Source organism: Bombus bifarius, unplaced genomic scaffold (assembly GCF_011952205.1).
Source record: "Bombus bifarius isolate JDL3187 unplaced genomic scaffold, Bbif_JDL3187 scf7180000007970, whole genome shotgun sequence".
Lineage (NCBI taxonomy): Eukaryota > Metazoa > Arthropoda > Insecta > Hymenoptera > Apidae > Bombus > Bombus bifarius.
In genome coordinates this window covers 4,796,511-4,811,447 of record NW_022884356.1, presented here as the reverse complement: position 1 = coordinate 4,811,447, position 14,937 = coordinate 4,796,511, and the positions used below count along the sequence as shown (strand labels likewise).

The 14,937-nt window shown below is 38.7% G+C and overlaps 1 protein-coding gene across 1 annotated transcript in view; it reads right to left on the bottom strand.

The window, feature by feature from the left end:
* The window catches only part of LOC117212653, a 487,915-nt gene extending 473,677 nt beyond the window's left edge, over positions 1 to 14,238 (bottom strand). Inside the window, exon 1 of the mRNA XM_033457607.1 lies at positions 13,886 to 14,238. Within this exon, the coding sequence (XP_033313498.1) occupies positions 13,886 to 13,946 (61 nt within the window). The 5' untranslated portion in view covers positions 13,947 to 14,238. The remainder of the gene's footprint in view (positions 1 to 13,885) is intronic.
* Positions 14,239 to 14,937: the final 699 nt, after the last annotated feature.

The following is a 14,937-nucleotide window of genomic DNA, read 5'->3' as shown; positions in this document are numbered from 1 at the left end:
AAAGGAAGCAGAGAAATGTTTAAAAAAATGCATAAAAAGGAGATCGACATTAACAAAATGAAACGCGCTGAGAGATCATTTATAAACGTTAAAAAAAACGAGCATAACGGAGCATCGTCTATCGTGCAAATTAATTACGTGTACCAGTAAGCGTTGATAACAATTCCGCGCAATTCCCACCGTCATCCCGTTCTACAATCGATATTAAAACACGCGACTCGTCAAGCCGCGTCTGCCTCAAGATTCCGGAGAAAAGGAAGCGGTAGCTTTTACGTTGGCGGTCATTTGCAGCTGATTAATCAGACATTACGCGATATAGTCGATCGTAAGTATTTCCTTTGTTGGTCGACTCGACTCTTTCCGAGGCGACATTACGTTAATTTTCGGGGCTGTGAACCGGCGCGGTGGTTGATTATCTCCTCTTTTAAATTGGATGGAAAATTCCCGCAAACAGGGGCACGAGAGGTCGATCGTCGAAGGGGACTCGCGGCTCACGAACCGTTCACAGCGGTCACCTGACCCAAGAATCGGAGTTATCACGGATGAATATCCGCGCGAATTTAGTTACGGCTCTTTAGCGCGCGGCCGCTCTCTCATTTGATAACGCGCGATACGTTTACGCGATACGTTTGACGCATCGTGGCGAATACACGTAGATACAGGCGTTAAACGTATGTAAGCGTCGCATCCGTTCATCAATGCGCGCGTCACCATTTATCGTTTGCCGCGGTTAAAATGCTCTTTCGAGCCTTAAACAGCGCAGGCTCTTAATCAACATCCAACACACGGACAGCTACGGTTTCGACGGAATTTTCGTTAACGACAGGTGATTAAGTATGCGCATGCTGCTGACTTCGAAACGTTAACCTCGTCATGTTCTACTCTGCCTTCTTCGTTCTCCTTTTTTTTTTCTTCTTTTGCTCTTTTCTTCATTTTCTCCCCTTCACCTCTTTCGACCGTGCTTTTGACCGTACTTTCCCGACACTTTGAATAACGATGTAAGTAAATCGATCGAGGCGGGGACCGACCGACACTATTTTCCTGCAACGCTCTATTAATTTCAGTTGAGTTTCTACGTACGGTCCCCCGTGTTCCGTGATTAATTATCTGGCTGATAGCTTCATGGCTTCATTCTGCGTGGTAACGTGTATCTGACTGAAGTAGAAGGGGCGCCAGAGTGAGCAGCACAGGGTGACAGATTGTTACCGTGAGATTCGGTGAACTTTTTTAGGGAACGTTCCGAGTTGACGGTTCCAACGGGAGAGTCAGATGTATACGCGGCGATGAATTGTTCGCGTATGCTTTTTGCGTTTTAAAGATAGGTATTAGGAGTAGTTTGGAGTAGACAGTTGTGAAATGTTACTCCCTGAGGTTATTCGGACCAGCTTCTAGTTTACTACAACATGGTTCGGTTTTCTCTTGAATATGAAATATTACGCTTCCAGCATCAACTTAAATAACATAGATTTGCAACTAGATCCTAAATAATTATCGAAATTTTATAAATTATTTTCATTAGAAGATAATTGTCTTCTCCGAATCTTCAAAAAAATTTTACCATGTTACACTAGTGCAAAGAAATTTGTTAATTTATATAGCGGTATGTAATTTATTCATGTGCATTTGTGTTGTGCTAAATTAGAACAAATATTAGTTCTTTATTCCTTGAAAAATTGATCGAATTGTTCGATACAACTATATTTTCCTTGTACTTCATTTAAAAACTTAAAAAACTTCTAAGCATTCGCCGATTGTTACGCTTTTAACATTTAAAGGCATTAAGCGCCATCAACACAACAGGCCTCGACGTTGCAACAAGGTTTATAGCATGCCCTGCCTTCTAAAATATTCCGCAGGCAATAATCGAGGGGATTAAGATCCGGACTTCCTGATGGCCAATCTTCTGCAGTGATGAATTCAGGTAAATTCGCTTCCAGTCAACATTGCATCGCTTTGGCCTTGTCGGCAGAATCTTGCTGGAATATCCAATGTTTTCTAGCAAACGAAGTATAACTGAGAGGTTTAATTACCTTCTCTAAAACGATAACGAGCTACCGCTTTTCAAGTCTTTTATACGTACAGTAAAATCATTCTGTGTGCAAGAGAATTTGTAGCGCGACTACAGGAATCAGAAGTAAGAAAAATAAAGAAATTAATATGAAAATTTCTTCCAAATCAAATGCTAGAAGAATATTCGCAAAGCAGGTTCGAATTCAAATTTTCTCATTCATCAATCAGATCGGTAACACGAAATGAGAAGATTAATACGAAGATTTCGTCGAAATAAAAAATATTGTAAAAATGTTACAAAGTTGATTCGGAACATTAGTAACATTATCAACCGTTTTATCGACGTTTCTATGCCCCCGTGCCTCAACGTGAACCTTATTACATGGAAGAAAAAAGAATTTTCGATCGAAAAATTTCAATAGAATCGAGGGTAGCCGTACCATTATTCAATGACACAGAACAGTTTCAATGCTGCGACATAACGGCCACGATATAATTAAAATTCCTGCGCATCTATTAAAGCCGATCATCTCTAATAAGAGGAGCAACGCGCGCAAAACGTCAGTTGCGGCGCGGGTCAACGTATACACTCCGTTACGAGTGAAATTACAATGTAAAGAGGAACGTTGTCGCTCGGGCGATCGTTTGCAACGCTGCGCCGTGTAATCTAATTACACCTTGCCGCAATTATTACAACAGTCGACGAAGTGAACAGCATTTGTCGATTAGTGTGGCCGTCATCGCGTACAGTCCATTAAGGGTAATAATTGTTAGAGCAATCGAGCCAACTGAGACTCGTTTTGTTCGAATACATATAGTCTGCAAGTACAGAAATACAAAAATATCGCGGAGCGTACAAAATTTTATTTCCAAATTGATTTTCGTCGTTCCATTGAGATGCTAGAAAATGTTGCTTTTTAATTTTTACGTTCAAAGTTGACATCATCTCTGCGAGGGCTCAATTCTTAGATTTCCGTCCTCTTATTCTGTTTTCACTTTTCTGGCTTTATTCCTCTTATTCAAAGAATTTTCCTCGAGAATTCGTTTAATCGAACAAATATCCTCCGTTTAATTATAACAAATAAAGTTGATTGCAAGTGCGATTAAAAGAACGATCGAATGGAATTTCATCGAGTTTGTACAATGTACGTATTTAAATGATCTGAAACTTTCGGTAATTTTTACGAATTTATTAATAATAGAAATCATAAAAGAGGAAAATTTAAAAGCCAAACTTTTTCGGCATTCTTCTTTCTTCTCGGCATTTTTGTTGTGCATTTGCCCAAAAATAAATTTTTGCCATCGCAATTTTTAGTTTTACAACACCAATACGTCAATCAGAAGAGAAATATTTCCGTATAAGTGTGCTTGAATTGAAAAAAAAAATGTTTTGAACAAATTGCAAATACCTTCCTGCGTTGTTGAATATTAAAAGTTTTAGATTTCACCGACTGGCAGTATTTTATTCGTGCAACAAATTGAACATTTAATAATGTCCCGAGCTGCCGTTGAATGGCGGTGCTTCGTTTAAAATACAATTTCTATTCTGAAGTGGCCGACAGTTTCAGTTTGAATAACTGTTGTCCGGATTTGTGTTTGCCAGCCGGTTTTAAATCCGCGGTTCGCAGCTTGAACGGTAAAAACAACGAAAACGAGGTTAATTAGGCGCATCGTTTACTCCGATGTGAATAGGAAGGAAGCAAACTAAGGAGGGCCATTTTTGACCTAGTCTCAGGAAGCAACGTAACTCTTTTATACCTCGATGTTAATTAAACGTAATAAAACAGCAAGGCCGAGCGACGAGTAAACGCAGTAAAATAGGGAGCGAATTTCGTGGTGGCAGTAATTAATCTCATTACGGGTGGCGGTAATTAAATTGACCTTCGATTCGAGCAACAGTTGTAAAAAAAAAAAGAAAAAATTAACGATTATACCTTAGAAATATACAAGAAAGGTCTTTTCCAAACAAATATTAGCAATAAGAATTTTTTGATTATGCGAACAAATCAAAATATCTTTATCAATACTGATATTATTAACAAGTTTTACATGTAATAACCGATACAAATCAATATTTTTTTCTATTTCTCAGAAATTTTCCAAGTCTCTTAAATATAAAAAAAAAAGACAAATAATGAGAATTCATATCGTATCACCGCCTGATATTTTTATATTTTCAATTCTATGAAGGAATATCTACAACATGACACCGCTTCGTCAGAATCTATCGAAATAACCTACTTGTTAAAGTGCTCGCGCTTGTAACATAATTCTGCCATTTATTAGAATTTATTAGAGTTTACAAATGGTAAAACGATTCGTTAAATAAACGCGTCCTCTCCAAATGATCGTTCCAACGTTTCACGTGCAAACCATTATACCGGCATAATTCTCGCAATAATCCTAATTCCGAATAACATCGTCCATAGTGATTCTTTGCAATTTCCATGATAATGATAATCGCATCAGAGAAGTGAGAGCTAGCTATGGCGAGAGCAAAGTGCGCGGCTTCGTTAGCGAACCGCGCCCTTTCAGATGGAAATAACAAAACTAATAAACTTCCGGGGGAACAAAGTGGCCCGGGCGCCACGTTACAAGCCAGATTTACACGAAGGATTCAGGAAACAGAGAATCGCGTACGGCTTGCGCCCGTTGAATGCACTCCGCAGCCGGATGACAGGGTTAACGCAAGACTGCGAGCTTCCGCGTCTAAGATAGCTGCAAGTGCAACCTACAAACTCAATGCAATCTACCCATCCGCCTACAGGCTCGTACCACCACCGAGTGCTCTATTTTTTTTCTCGAATAACGACGCGTGCATAATGCAGAGGCCCTAAGGCAACGAAAACTCAACGGAAGTCACGAGAATCCGCAAACGAGGAAATGAAATTTATCCTTCAAACAGGGGCCAATGAAATACTTGCTACTTACAGTTCAACGATAACGTGCGAATCTTTATCACTCGAATGAATAAGGGAAACGATGCACGTTTAAAGAGTTTTATTTGAAGTTAAATAAATTAGACGTATTTGAGATTATGAGGTGATCGTAAAATAATTTTATTTAGTAGAAAATCTGTACAATTGACTTGGCGATTGAAGTGAAAGATAAATGATAATATTTATAGGATGAGTCAAATATTTTAATATACGCGGAAGAAATGATTGAAGCTAAAGTCTAAATATTGATATATTTTTCTGTACAATTTTGTACGATATGAAAGTGTGAAAACATGTAAACAATTGAGAACTATATTTTTATGAGTACAACACGATGGTTATGCTTTAAATAAATTACACTTGTTGCATTAATTAAGAAACACTATGGTTGTATAGTTCGTAGGGAAAATAAAACAAAATACTTCATAAAATCTATTTAAAGCCAAATGTTGAGTGTGTTAAAAATTTCCGGACTATTTTAAAAAGCTTCGATTCGACTTTAACTGATCGATAAACGTTGTTCTGAGAATTCTCGAGGGGAAACTTAATAACATTCGTTTATGCAAAATGTCTGGCTGCTGAATATAGTCCTCCTCTCTACATTACGCACACATACCAGTTGGCACGGTTTCCATATTTCGATATTATGTAAACTGCATAATATCTTCCGTGATGTAAGAAGGAATTAATTATAATTAATTATACGATTAATTCGCGACAAAAATTATGAAGAAATATCAATTAACGCGTTAATAGCAAAATATGGTCGTTAATTTGTTGCAAGTTCGCTGAAAGGAACTTCGTTATATTCCTTCTTACATGAGGAAACATATTATGCTTATTCTATATCACAAGCGAAAATGTACCGAGAACTTGATCAATGCCTGCTGATTTACCACTATTCATCCAAGTTTAATACACGTTCAGCAACCAAATAATTGCTTCGACGATATCTTTTTCAAACGCGACAAATTTTGTACGTTATTAAACAATAGATTAATCTACATTCCAGGGAAGCGCTTAATCTAGCTCCTATTAATAGCGGTGTTAATTACGCGTTTACGCACACCTAGGAAAACAATGGCGACACGTACTTCAAAAGCGACCAACAGTGACTTGAACCTAACAACTTTGTCGGGCAAAGTTCCCACTAGTAAACTACTATCCCTGACGATGTATCTTCATTACAAGGGTTAACTACTGTAGCACCATACGATAATGATATAAATGACAATTTCTTCGCCACTGTATCGAGTGTGTTGGTTCTATAATTCTAATGGCCAAAGTCTATACCTATCTATATGAATAATTAATTTTTAAATATTCAACTTCAACGTTTAACATAATCCTTTGTTCGTAATATATTGGAATAGCATTAAACAATTTTTGCGAATTATTATGAACAGTAGTTTAAACAGAAGATATAATTTTTACGAAATTCTGTTTGATGTCGATCTATTTTAATTACAAGAAAATTCCCAACTGCGTGGAACTTAAAACTTTTTAGGAATATTCCATTATGGCAGTGCAACAAAAGTTTGAAGCAAGAGGAAAAGCGGAAAGTATACGGTGCATCGTATGGAGCGAATCGAAGCACCGAACGATTAAAACGAAGTATCTTCGCTAACTAAAATCGAAGTCTACTAAAATTTGGCATTCTTTAAATAAAATACGCGAAACGGAAGAACGGAAAGGCTGAAATCGGGAATAACAACCGATTCTTACGAAAGTATATTACAACGAATTACACTGACTATTAAACGAGGCGGCAGCATGCCCAAAGGATGTAAAACCCTTCTCTGTTCCGTTGCCAAGTTGTGTTTCTTAGAAAGGCAATCACGACTGTTTCGAACATTACATTCTATTAAAGTAAGCTGCCTCACTTTGCTAGCAGCTTCACTTGTTTAAAGGAACGCAAATTTTCAACGACCCGTTGCAAGAATTCCCTACGATCTAAATTTCCTCTTTAGAAACGTTCGCGTTCAGCATTTTCCGTCCTTCCAATTATTCCAACTCTTTTTGCTCTGTCCCGTGCCACCTATAATGTGCCAAAACAGAGAAAAAAGAAAAGGTTCAAATGTTTTACACGTTTCACTTTTCTACATTTTACGTTTCATCGTCCCTTTTCGAAATAATTCAAGAAGAATATTTGAATATCGTTAATACGTCTGTTTCAACCAGTAGGAAATAAAAATCTAGCTTTAATTGCAGGTTCTGTTAGAAAGCAGCTTCAAATCGTCAGATTTTTTTCGAATAACGTTTGTCCTTGGAGCGTGTTAGTTACGCTCCAGATGCCTAACGACTGGCAGAAAATATAGAAGCATATTTCCCGCAAAAAAACAAGGCGTATTACCGTGCTGTAAAATGACGGCATCGCATCTAAAAAGTTAATTAAAACGTCCTAAGGTCACCGCGTGCTTGCACTTTTTTGTTACCTAGTTGTATTCACCGGACAAGGGTTGTCCAACTGGCGCGACCTTAATCTAATTTCGTCGAGATTTTGGAGCATTTTTGCTCTCTCTAATAACAACAGAAATATCATAGCTGGCCTCCGGCTATTATTGTAAGGAAAAACCATCGCCATTAAATCGCCATTAATAAAAAACATTCATATTTTTTATTATGAAACGAGTGAATCCATTGGAAATGAAGAAAATTCCTTTTTTTATAGATTTTAATGTTAAAACTAACAGAGTAATCGAAATCATAGATTTATAATTTTCCATTTTGCATTTTTGTAGATTTCAATGTTTTATTATGAAATATACCTATAAAAGATTGTTCCTTTTTCTTCGATACAATTTTCATAATTTAATCGTTCACTTTTCATTCTAAAAAATATAAAAATTTCCATAAAACTGCTACTGTTTCAAATATCCTACTGAAACAACGTTATTACCATTGGCAAATTTCAAATATTTTATTCTGCTATTTCCACCATTGCCAGTGCTAATGCGGTCGCGGGAAAACATCGCGAAAAAACAGCTTAACGCGCTGGTGGATTTTCCCTAATACCTGGTGCAATCATAAAACTTTCACTTATCCACGCTGCAAATAGAAATTCGAGGAACGCTGGCAACAGACTACATGAATCTTTGTTAACTGAAAATTACTTTCCATTTTTTGCGAACGATATTTCATAAGCGTGCTTTAGATAACAACGGCAGAGCTTTCATATTAACGAACAATTTAATTCGTGATAAGAAGTATTTAAACCAATTAAGGTAGCGAAATTTTTTTTCATCATTGATAAATTTCTCTTTTAATCTTTTTGCAGTCTTCGAATATTTACTATAACAAGAGGATTTAATATTTGAAGAATATGCTTTTGCATGAAATTGGAGCGAGAAATCGTACATATCGAAGGATATTCTTTTTTCATATTTTCTTCAAACTAAAATAATTTGTTAAGAATAGAAAAACACGAAAATAATCCGTAATAATTAATCGAGTTTAATTGTCTCTGTTGCTTGTTTTTTCATAACAATTCGGTACACTCTCTTTCCCGCTGAATAATCTCATTCCCACGGGAGTTTTATGATACATACATTCGATTAAACGGCCAATAATTTCGCGAACTTTCACGTTCGACAATTTTATCATTAAAACGACCACGAGGGAACAGGCAGGACGTTCCATGAACATTTCTTATCTTTCTAGGCATTTCCCGTGTCTCATTTTCCTTATCTATCTTCCTTTACCCCTATCTCCCAGCCTTTTTCCACGTGGAAAAACTCTCCCCGCGGCTTTCTCGAGTTTGAAATAAAATTTCCATTCGGTTTCCTTTGAAAATCGTTCGAAACCACTCTCAGAAAATTGCTGTCCCCTTAAGTAAGTCTCGTGCTGGGACAGTAAGTAGCAATCAGCAATAAGCAACCGAATTACCTGCTTGCCCATTGTATCGCAAAACAGTCAACGATATCGATGTACAAAGGCGTATTTCCTCGAATCAAATGCACCTTAATACGAGAACGTGCACTTTGTTGATTACCAATCCAGGTAAATGCTAATGAAGAAGCATTTAATAATTCCATGACGAGATCACGTAAATTCGAACGATTATACCACAGCTATAGGTACACCGTATACAGATGCTAGTATCAGCTGTTTATCTTTGGCAACAAGTGCTATTTTAGGTAATGAGTACTGCAACGTAGACCCTTTTTCATCTGAACGTCTTTAAAAATAGAAATAAGGTGGTCTACTTGATGCTATTAACTGCTTCTGTCACGTATTTGTTACGTATTTGTCACGTATTTGGTCACGTACCGAATCAATGCGAGACATATTCGACAAGCAAAAGTTAAATACCGTCAATTGAGAATTGTCATAAAGCTAAACGGGCTAAGTAAACGAGTTCCGTTTGCATCAGTTAAGTAATTGACTTCTACATCGTTTCCAATGGGTGCCCCTTGGGATCCATATTTATTTTTCAAAAGACCACCAGCCTCGTTCTCTGACAAACTGTTTAACTGATACGGATTTATGCCTTAACTATACAGTATGAATTAGCCACAAATCACCAGTTCGCGATTTACGTATAATCGCGTTGAAATTTTGAGGTTTTCTCGCTACATGTACTTATCAATTATTTTCTCATTTCTTACAAGGAGATTCTTTCTTTTTCTTAATGTATGATATGCAGTAAAATAACATTTTTTTATAGTTCGCGACTAAAATATACTTTTACAAGTGTCCTTTCTGTACAAATGATTTTGGTTAATTGTTACATATTCTATGAGTGTTTAATATTTCGAAATAGAAGTGTAGGTTAAAGGTAATCTAATACAAACGGAGAACTGTATGAAAGTTTACATTCACGAGAAATACAAGCGAAATCTGTAAGCAAAGGAATAAGGAAATAGCGAAGCAATGCCTGCTACAATAAAAACAATTTCACCTGAAACAATGTCGAACAAGAAGCTGCATTTCATCAGCGCATTAACGTACAATATAAGGAACGCGCCGTAACCCTTTGTGGGACACGCACTCGGCACCCTACGCGGCACCCTACGCAAAACAGAAAGGTGGAATAGGAGAACGGAAATATGATATAATGAGATGCGAATGTGTTCTAACACAGCGTTTTTTCACGCAGTTGTGAAGCATTAACACCAGGGCCATTGGCCACAATCGATGTCCACCAGTGTTCCCTTGAATAAAACTCTTAAAAAATCTTGAACCGATTTACCCTGACCATCGAATTCTAAGTTTGACTCTCGGAAAAATCAATCTACGATTTCCTTCCAAAATGAAAAATGAGAAAAAATACAACTGAAAAAAAGGAGAAATACCTGAACGAAACATAATGTTTTGAGACGAGACTCGATTCCAGAGCTTCGCGCTTTGTTACTGGCACCGATTACACGGAATGAAGTTCAACGAAACGAAGAGCTCAAACGTGAGGTCGAAACGAGCCGTGCATGGTTAATGATACACGGCCAACGAAATTGTTAATTCCCGTTCGTAGAACGAAAAATAACGGGCCGAAAAATTTCAACGAGACGAGGAAGCCTCGCGGGATATACAGAAGGGACTTCGCCCATCAGTTCGGGTCATCGTGTTAAATTCCATTTTATGGCGGATTCTTTGTCGAGATTCAAGGTACGAGGTACAATTTTCTTTTGTCGAGTGTAATTTGTCGGAGGTCCACCTAACCATTTAAGAGATGGCACGTGGCTTTAAGATTGAGCGCTGAAAGGATTGGTTTAATGTAGTATGTCTGACAATAAGTGCTACATACTATCTATAGTATGATAAATACTGTCTGTCGTTAACCATTCTTTAACTATTTATTCATTTACATCGATGGTACAGGAAGCAATTTTCACGTTATCGTACTAATAGTTCAAACTGTATTTTTCGAAATAATACACTGTCAATTTAACCATGCACCTTAACAATTTATTCATTTACATCGATGACAAAATGCGTCGCTAACTGGACTCTGTATTATTTCGAAAAATACGGTTTGAACTATTAGTACGATAACGTGAAAACTGTTTCCTGTGTTACTTTTATCGATAAATTTACAAATATACTTACAACCTTTTTGTCGATTTGTATTTCTTTAACTTCAAAATATTTCGCAGCTTAATACTCAGATGTAATATGTACAAGATTCATGATCGCACTATATTAATCCTTCCCATTAATGCATAATGATAAATATCATACAAAATATATCAAATGCAATTAATGCAATTAATGCACAGTAACAAATACACGAAAGGTGACTAAAGAAATAATTACGTCTGTACGTTAACAAAGATATCCTCAGAGCTAATATATATTACGTCACCACCGATCTTTACAAATTCCACAGGGAGGAGTCTCGACAATCGACAATGAACACGGAAATACATGTGTTGGCGTATGTAACAATTACCCTGCAATTTAAATACGCGGCGTTCCGTTTAAAGAGGATCGTTCCAGAACGGTGTTTCGTTGTGCATGAACCCTCAAGCTGTGTCGATTAGCACGTGATGCACAGTGAATGGAAAACCCCGCATAAAGGGAAACGATCGTAAGAAAAAATGCGCACGACTGCTCTGCCCCGGTGCTCACCTCGCATCGTTCAATGATAAGGTTACCTATAGACGTACACGGGGGAGAAACGAAGAAAAGAAGAAAGAGGAAGAGAGAGCTTTGAATAACTAAAGTGAGAGTTAACAAGAATCTGCATCGACCATCCTGTGTTAGTGAAACGAGCGGTTTCATGATTATTTCACGAACGTTTTTCCCGGCGCCCTTCTGTTAAAGAAACGCGGGAAAAAGTTTGCATAATGAAAAGACGCATTTCCCGTAGAGGTTCCTTCGTCGACAAAGAAGCGAAAATTCGCGAATTCCGACAAATTTTCTTCGACCGAATTTCTTGACCGTGAAGAGGAAACGTTGAAACGAGCTCTATAATTATAACAGAAAACTTGAGGCTTCTACGCGCGGTTTCTGTGTCGATATCTCTTTAATTATATCGCGTTGCAGTTTAACGCGGCAGGATTAATGAACTCGTTACGGCCGCTTCTTCCTCCGAATAGAAAATCAATTTCGAAGTTGGGTTCTATTACCGTGTTCCGATATCATCCAACTTCCTTTGCCAGTGAGGGAAAAAATAAAAATTCCTACACGATACGAAGGTCGAAAACGGAAACATATGAAAATTAATTTTGCAGAATCATTTGTGTTGTTTATAATTTTGCACTTTTTCTATTTCTCATTACGTATTGAGACAAAACAACGGCAGAAAGGAAATCATCCTACTCGAATTTCATATCGTTTAAATTTAAAACATAGTAATTTATAATATGAACATTACTAAAATGAAACATATTATTCTGTAAATTTTGTCTTCACAGTTGTCAAAATACTAATACTAACGAAATAAAAATTACTTAGAATTAGTTTATTTCAAATCTTCAAAAAATATAGAGTGATAAACTTATTGAATTCTTGAGGTTAGAAAATTCTTTTTACTATATTCACTTAAACTGACTTCATTTTACTAATGATTTGAAAATCAGTCTGGAGAGAAAATATTCTTCTACATCATGTGCGTGTGTTTAGGAAAGTTCAACTATGTACGATACAGGAGCCTTAAAAGTCAAAGAAAAAGCCGATAAAAATAACCTCCTTTTACAAAATGTCCTTCGTTGCAATACATTAACTTTTATATCGCGAATACCAACTATATTTCAATTTAATCTGGATTTTCATAATCAGAGCCACAATATAAACCATTATTGTCTATTCAAGCGAAGTATGCATATATATACATATACATATTCTCACTATTGACAAATGTAACTAGCAAACTCTATTTACTCGAAAATCCTCGATACACGAAACAAGAATCGACAGAACTCTCAAAATAGCGCACGTGAATCGAAACTGCTATAAAACGAAATTAATATTCGCCATACTTCAAACATGTTTTTTGTTCTATTTCCGAAACCTATCAAATTAGATTGCCTTGGTAGAATCAGGCCGCGAGAGCGGTGACAGCATCGCTGTTTCCATCGTGAAACAGAGAAACGAAAGCGCCACCACGACATGCTGAACAGAGAGAACTAATCGGACCGGTAGACTGCAGCAACGTTTAAAAATAGCTGCGAAAAGGGACGTGTCGTGAAACTTTGTGGAACGATGACATGGCGATCGAATAGGAAACACGGAATAAACTGTGCCAAGGATACGCTCGGGGCAATTTGAAGTGCCAGAATTTTCTCTCGATCTCAATGCATTTTACCGCGTAGTATATAATTCGTGAATGTGGGAGTAAACGCTATTTTAGAACGCCCGACGCGTTTACACAGGCGCGAATCGTAACGCATAACGTACCTTTTCGAACGCTTGTCGTAACGAACGTAACGGAAACAGTTGGCTGAGTGTGTAGGTATGTTAGGGGGAAGGAAACAGCGATATTCCGTTTGTGTGGTACGGTGCCAACCGCTCGACGAGATAGCGCACGTGGCCACACATCGCGTATACATAGACACTTACAAAAAAACATCGAGCACGGGACAGCGAACGTCTCTCGCGGGACCCCGCAAAAACTAGCGGCGCAACCAGAAACAATTTCTTATCGTGCAACCCCATTGGCCACCTGCGATCGCTCTACCAGATAGCGCGGAGTGTGACATTGGACATGGTATATAAATAACGGCGTTGGTATTGTTATTGAACAACATAGTTCGACGACAGTTCGACGCTGTCCTTGCGCCATCGATACAATAAAAACGTGTAGCTTGATGACTATTTTCGGATAGACGGGTCAAGTTCGACATCGAAACTCTTCGATACTTCGTCTAATGAAAGGGTTACCGAGAATCGAACGACTCGCGACAATGGTCCCCGCTTAAGGACGCACTCGAGGTATTAACGGTACGATACACGTGTCTACCGATCGTACTTAGTGAATAATAACTATGCACACTAACCTTGAACGTATCCCAGCAGAAAGAGGCTGCAGAGGATCCAGATTCGTATCATTGTATTCATGGTCCGCTGGCACTTGACACTTTACTCGCGGCAGGATACACCTCTTCGTCACTAACTGATCTCCGTTCGTATCACGACCACATTCACACACCTTGTTGTCGGCACACGGCAACTCGCGTTCACGATTCTCTTACCGCCGGAAATGGGATACTGGCCGCGATATAGACTTGGATATATCGGAAGGAAGGAAACGCAACGTGCGTTAAAACTACACGATTCACGGGACAAAGCGTACCGGTACGTACCTTCCGCAAGGACGAACGAAAGCAAACTGAGCCACTGTTCCCTATCCGAGTTCGTATCCGCCGGACTCCCTCCCTGCAGCCCGCGACCGCCGCCAGCGCCCTCCTCCTGACACTCCATATACCCGAGGCACTCCCCTCCACCTCCGCGAGTCCCGCTCGACACTCTCACCCTCTCTTGGCCCTCTCTCACCCGAAACCCCACCTGACGCTTCCGACAACCCGTTTGCATCGTCTTCCTCGCTCATTTTTCCATCGGCTACGATCGTTCTACCTCTTTTCTGTTTCCTGCGACCCCTCAACCCCTTTTTTTAACCGACCTTATCGAGCACCGCCGATGCGCCCGGCCGATGTCATAAGCCCCTTCCCGTGGCCGCTTATTCCTATGTGTCAATTTATCGCGCTTTTTAGATTATCGCGCTATGCGGATCACTCTCTCGTTTGCCTCATTCTCTGTCCTTCTCTCTATCGTAGGTCGCGCCTGTGCCAGTTATCTCCGTCGCCTCATTGCCGCGAAAGGGCCCACCTTCCATCGCATCGCTTCGAACTGGGTTAATACACGGGAAACGATTGTTTGTAGCGCTAGCCCGCCGATACCAACGGTTCTAGGTTGCGCATCGCGCAATTTCATATCGATACCTCCGAGTTTCCACTAATTCTCCGATTTTATGAAAGGAACTGCGCGACACTCGATCGCGATACCTTACGGTATAATTACTATGTTAAGGCAGACGATAATGGATCCGTTG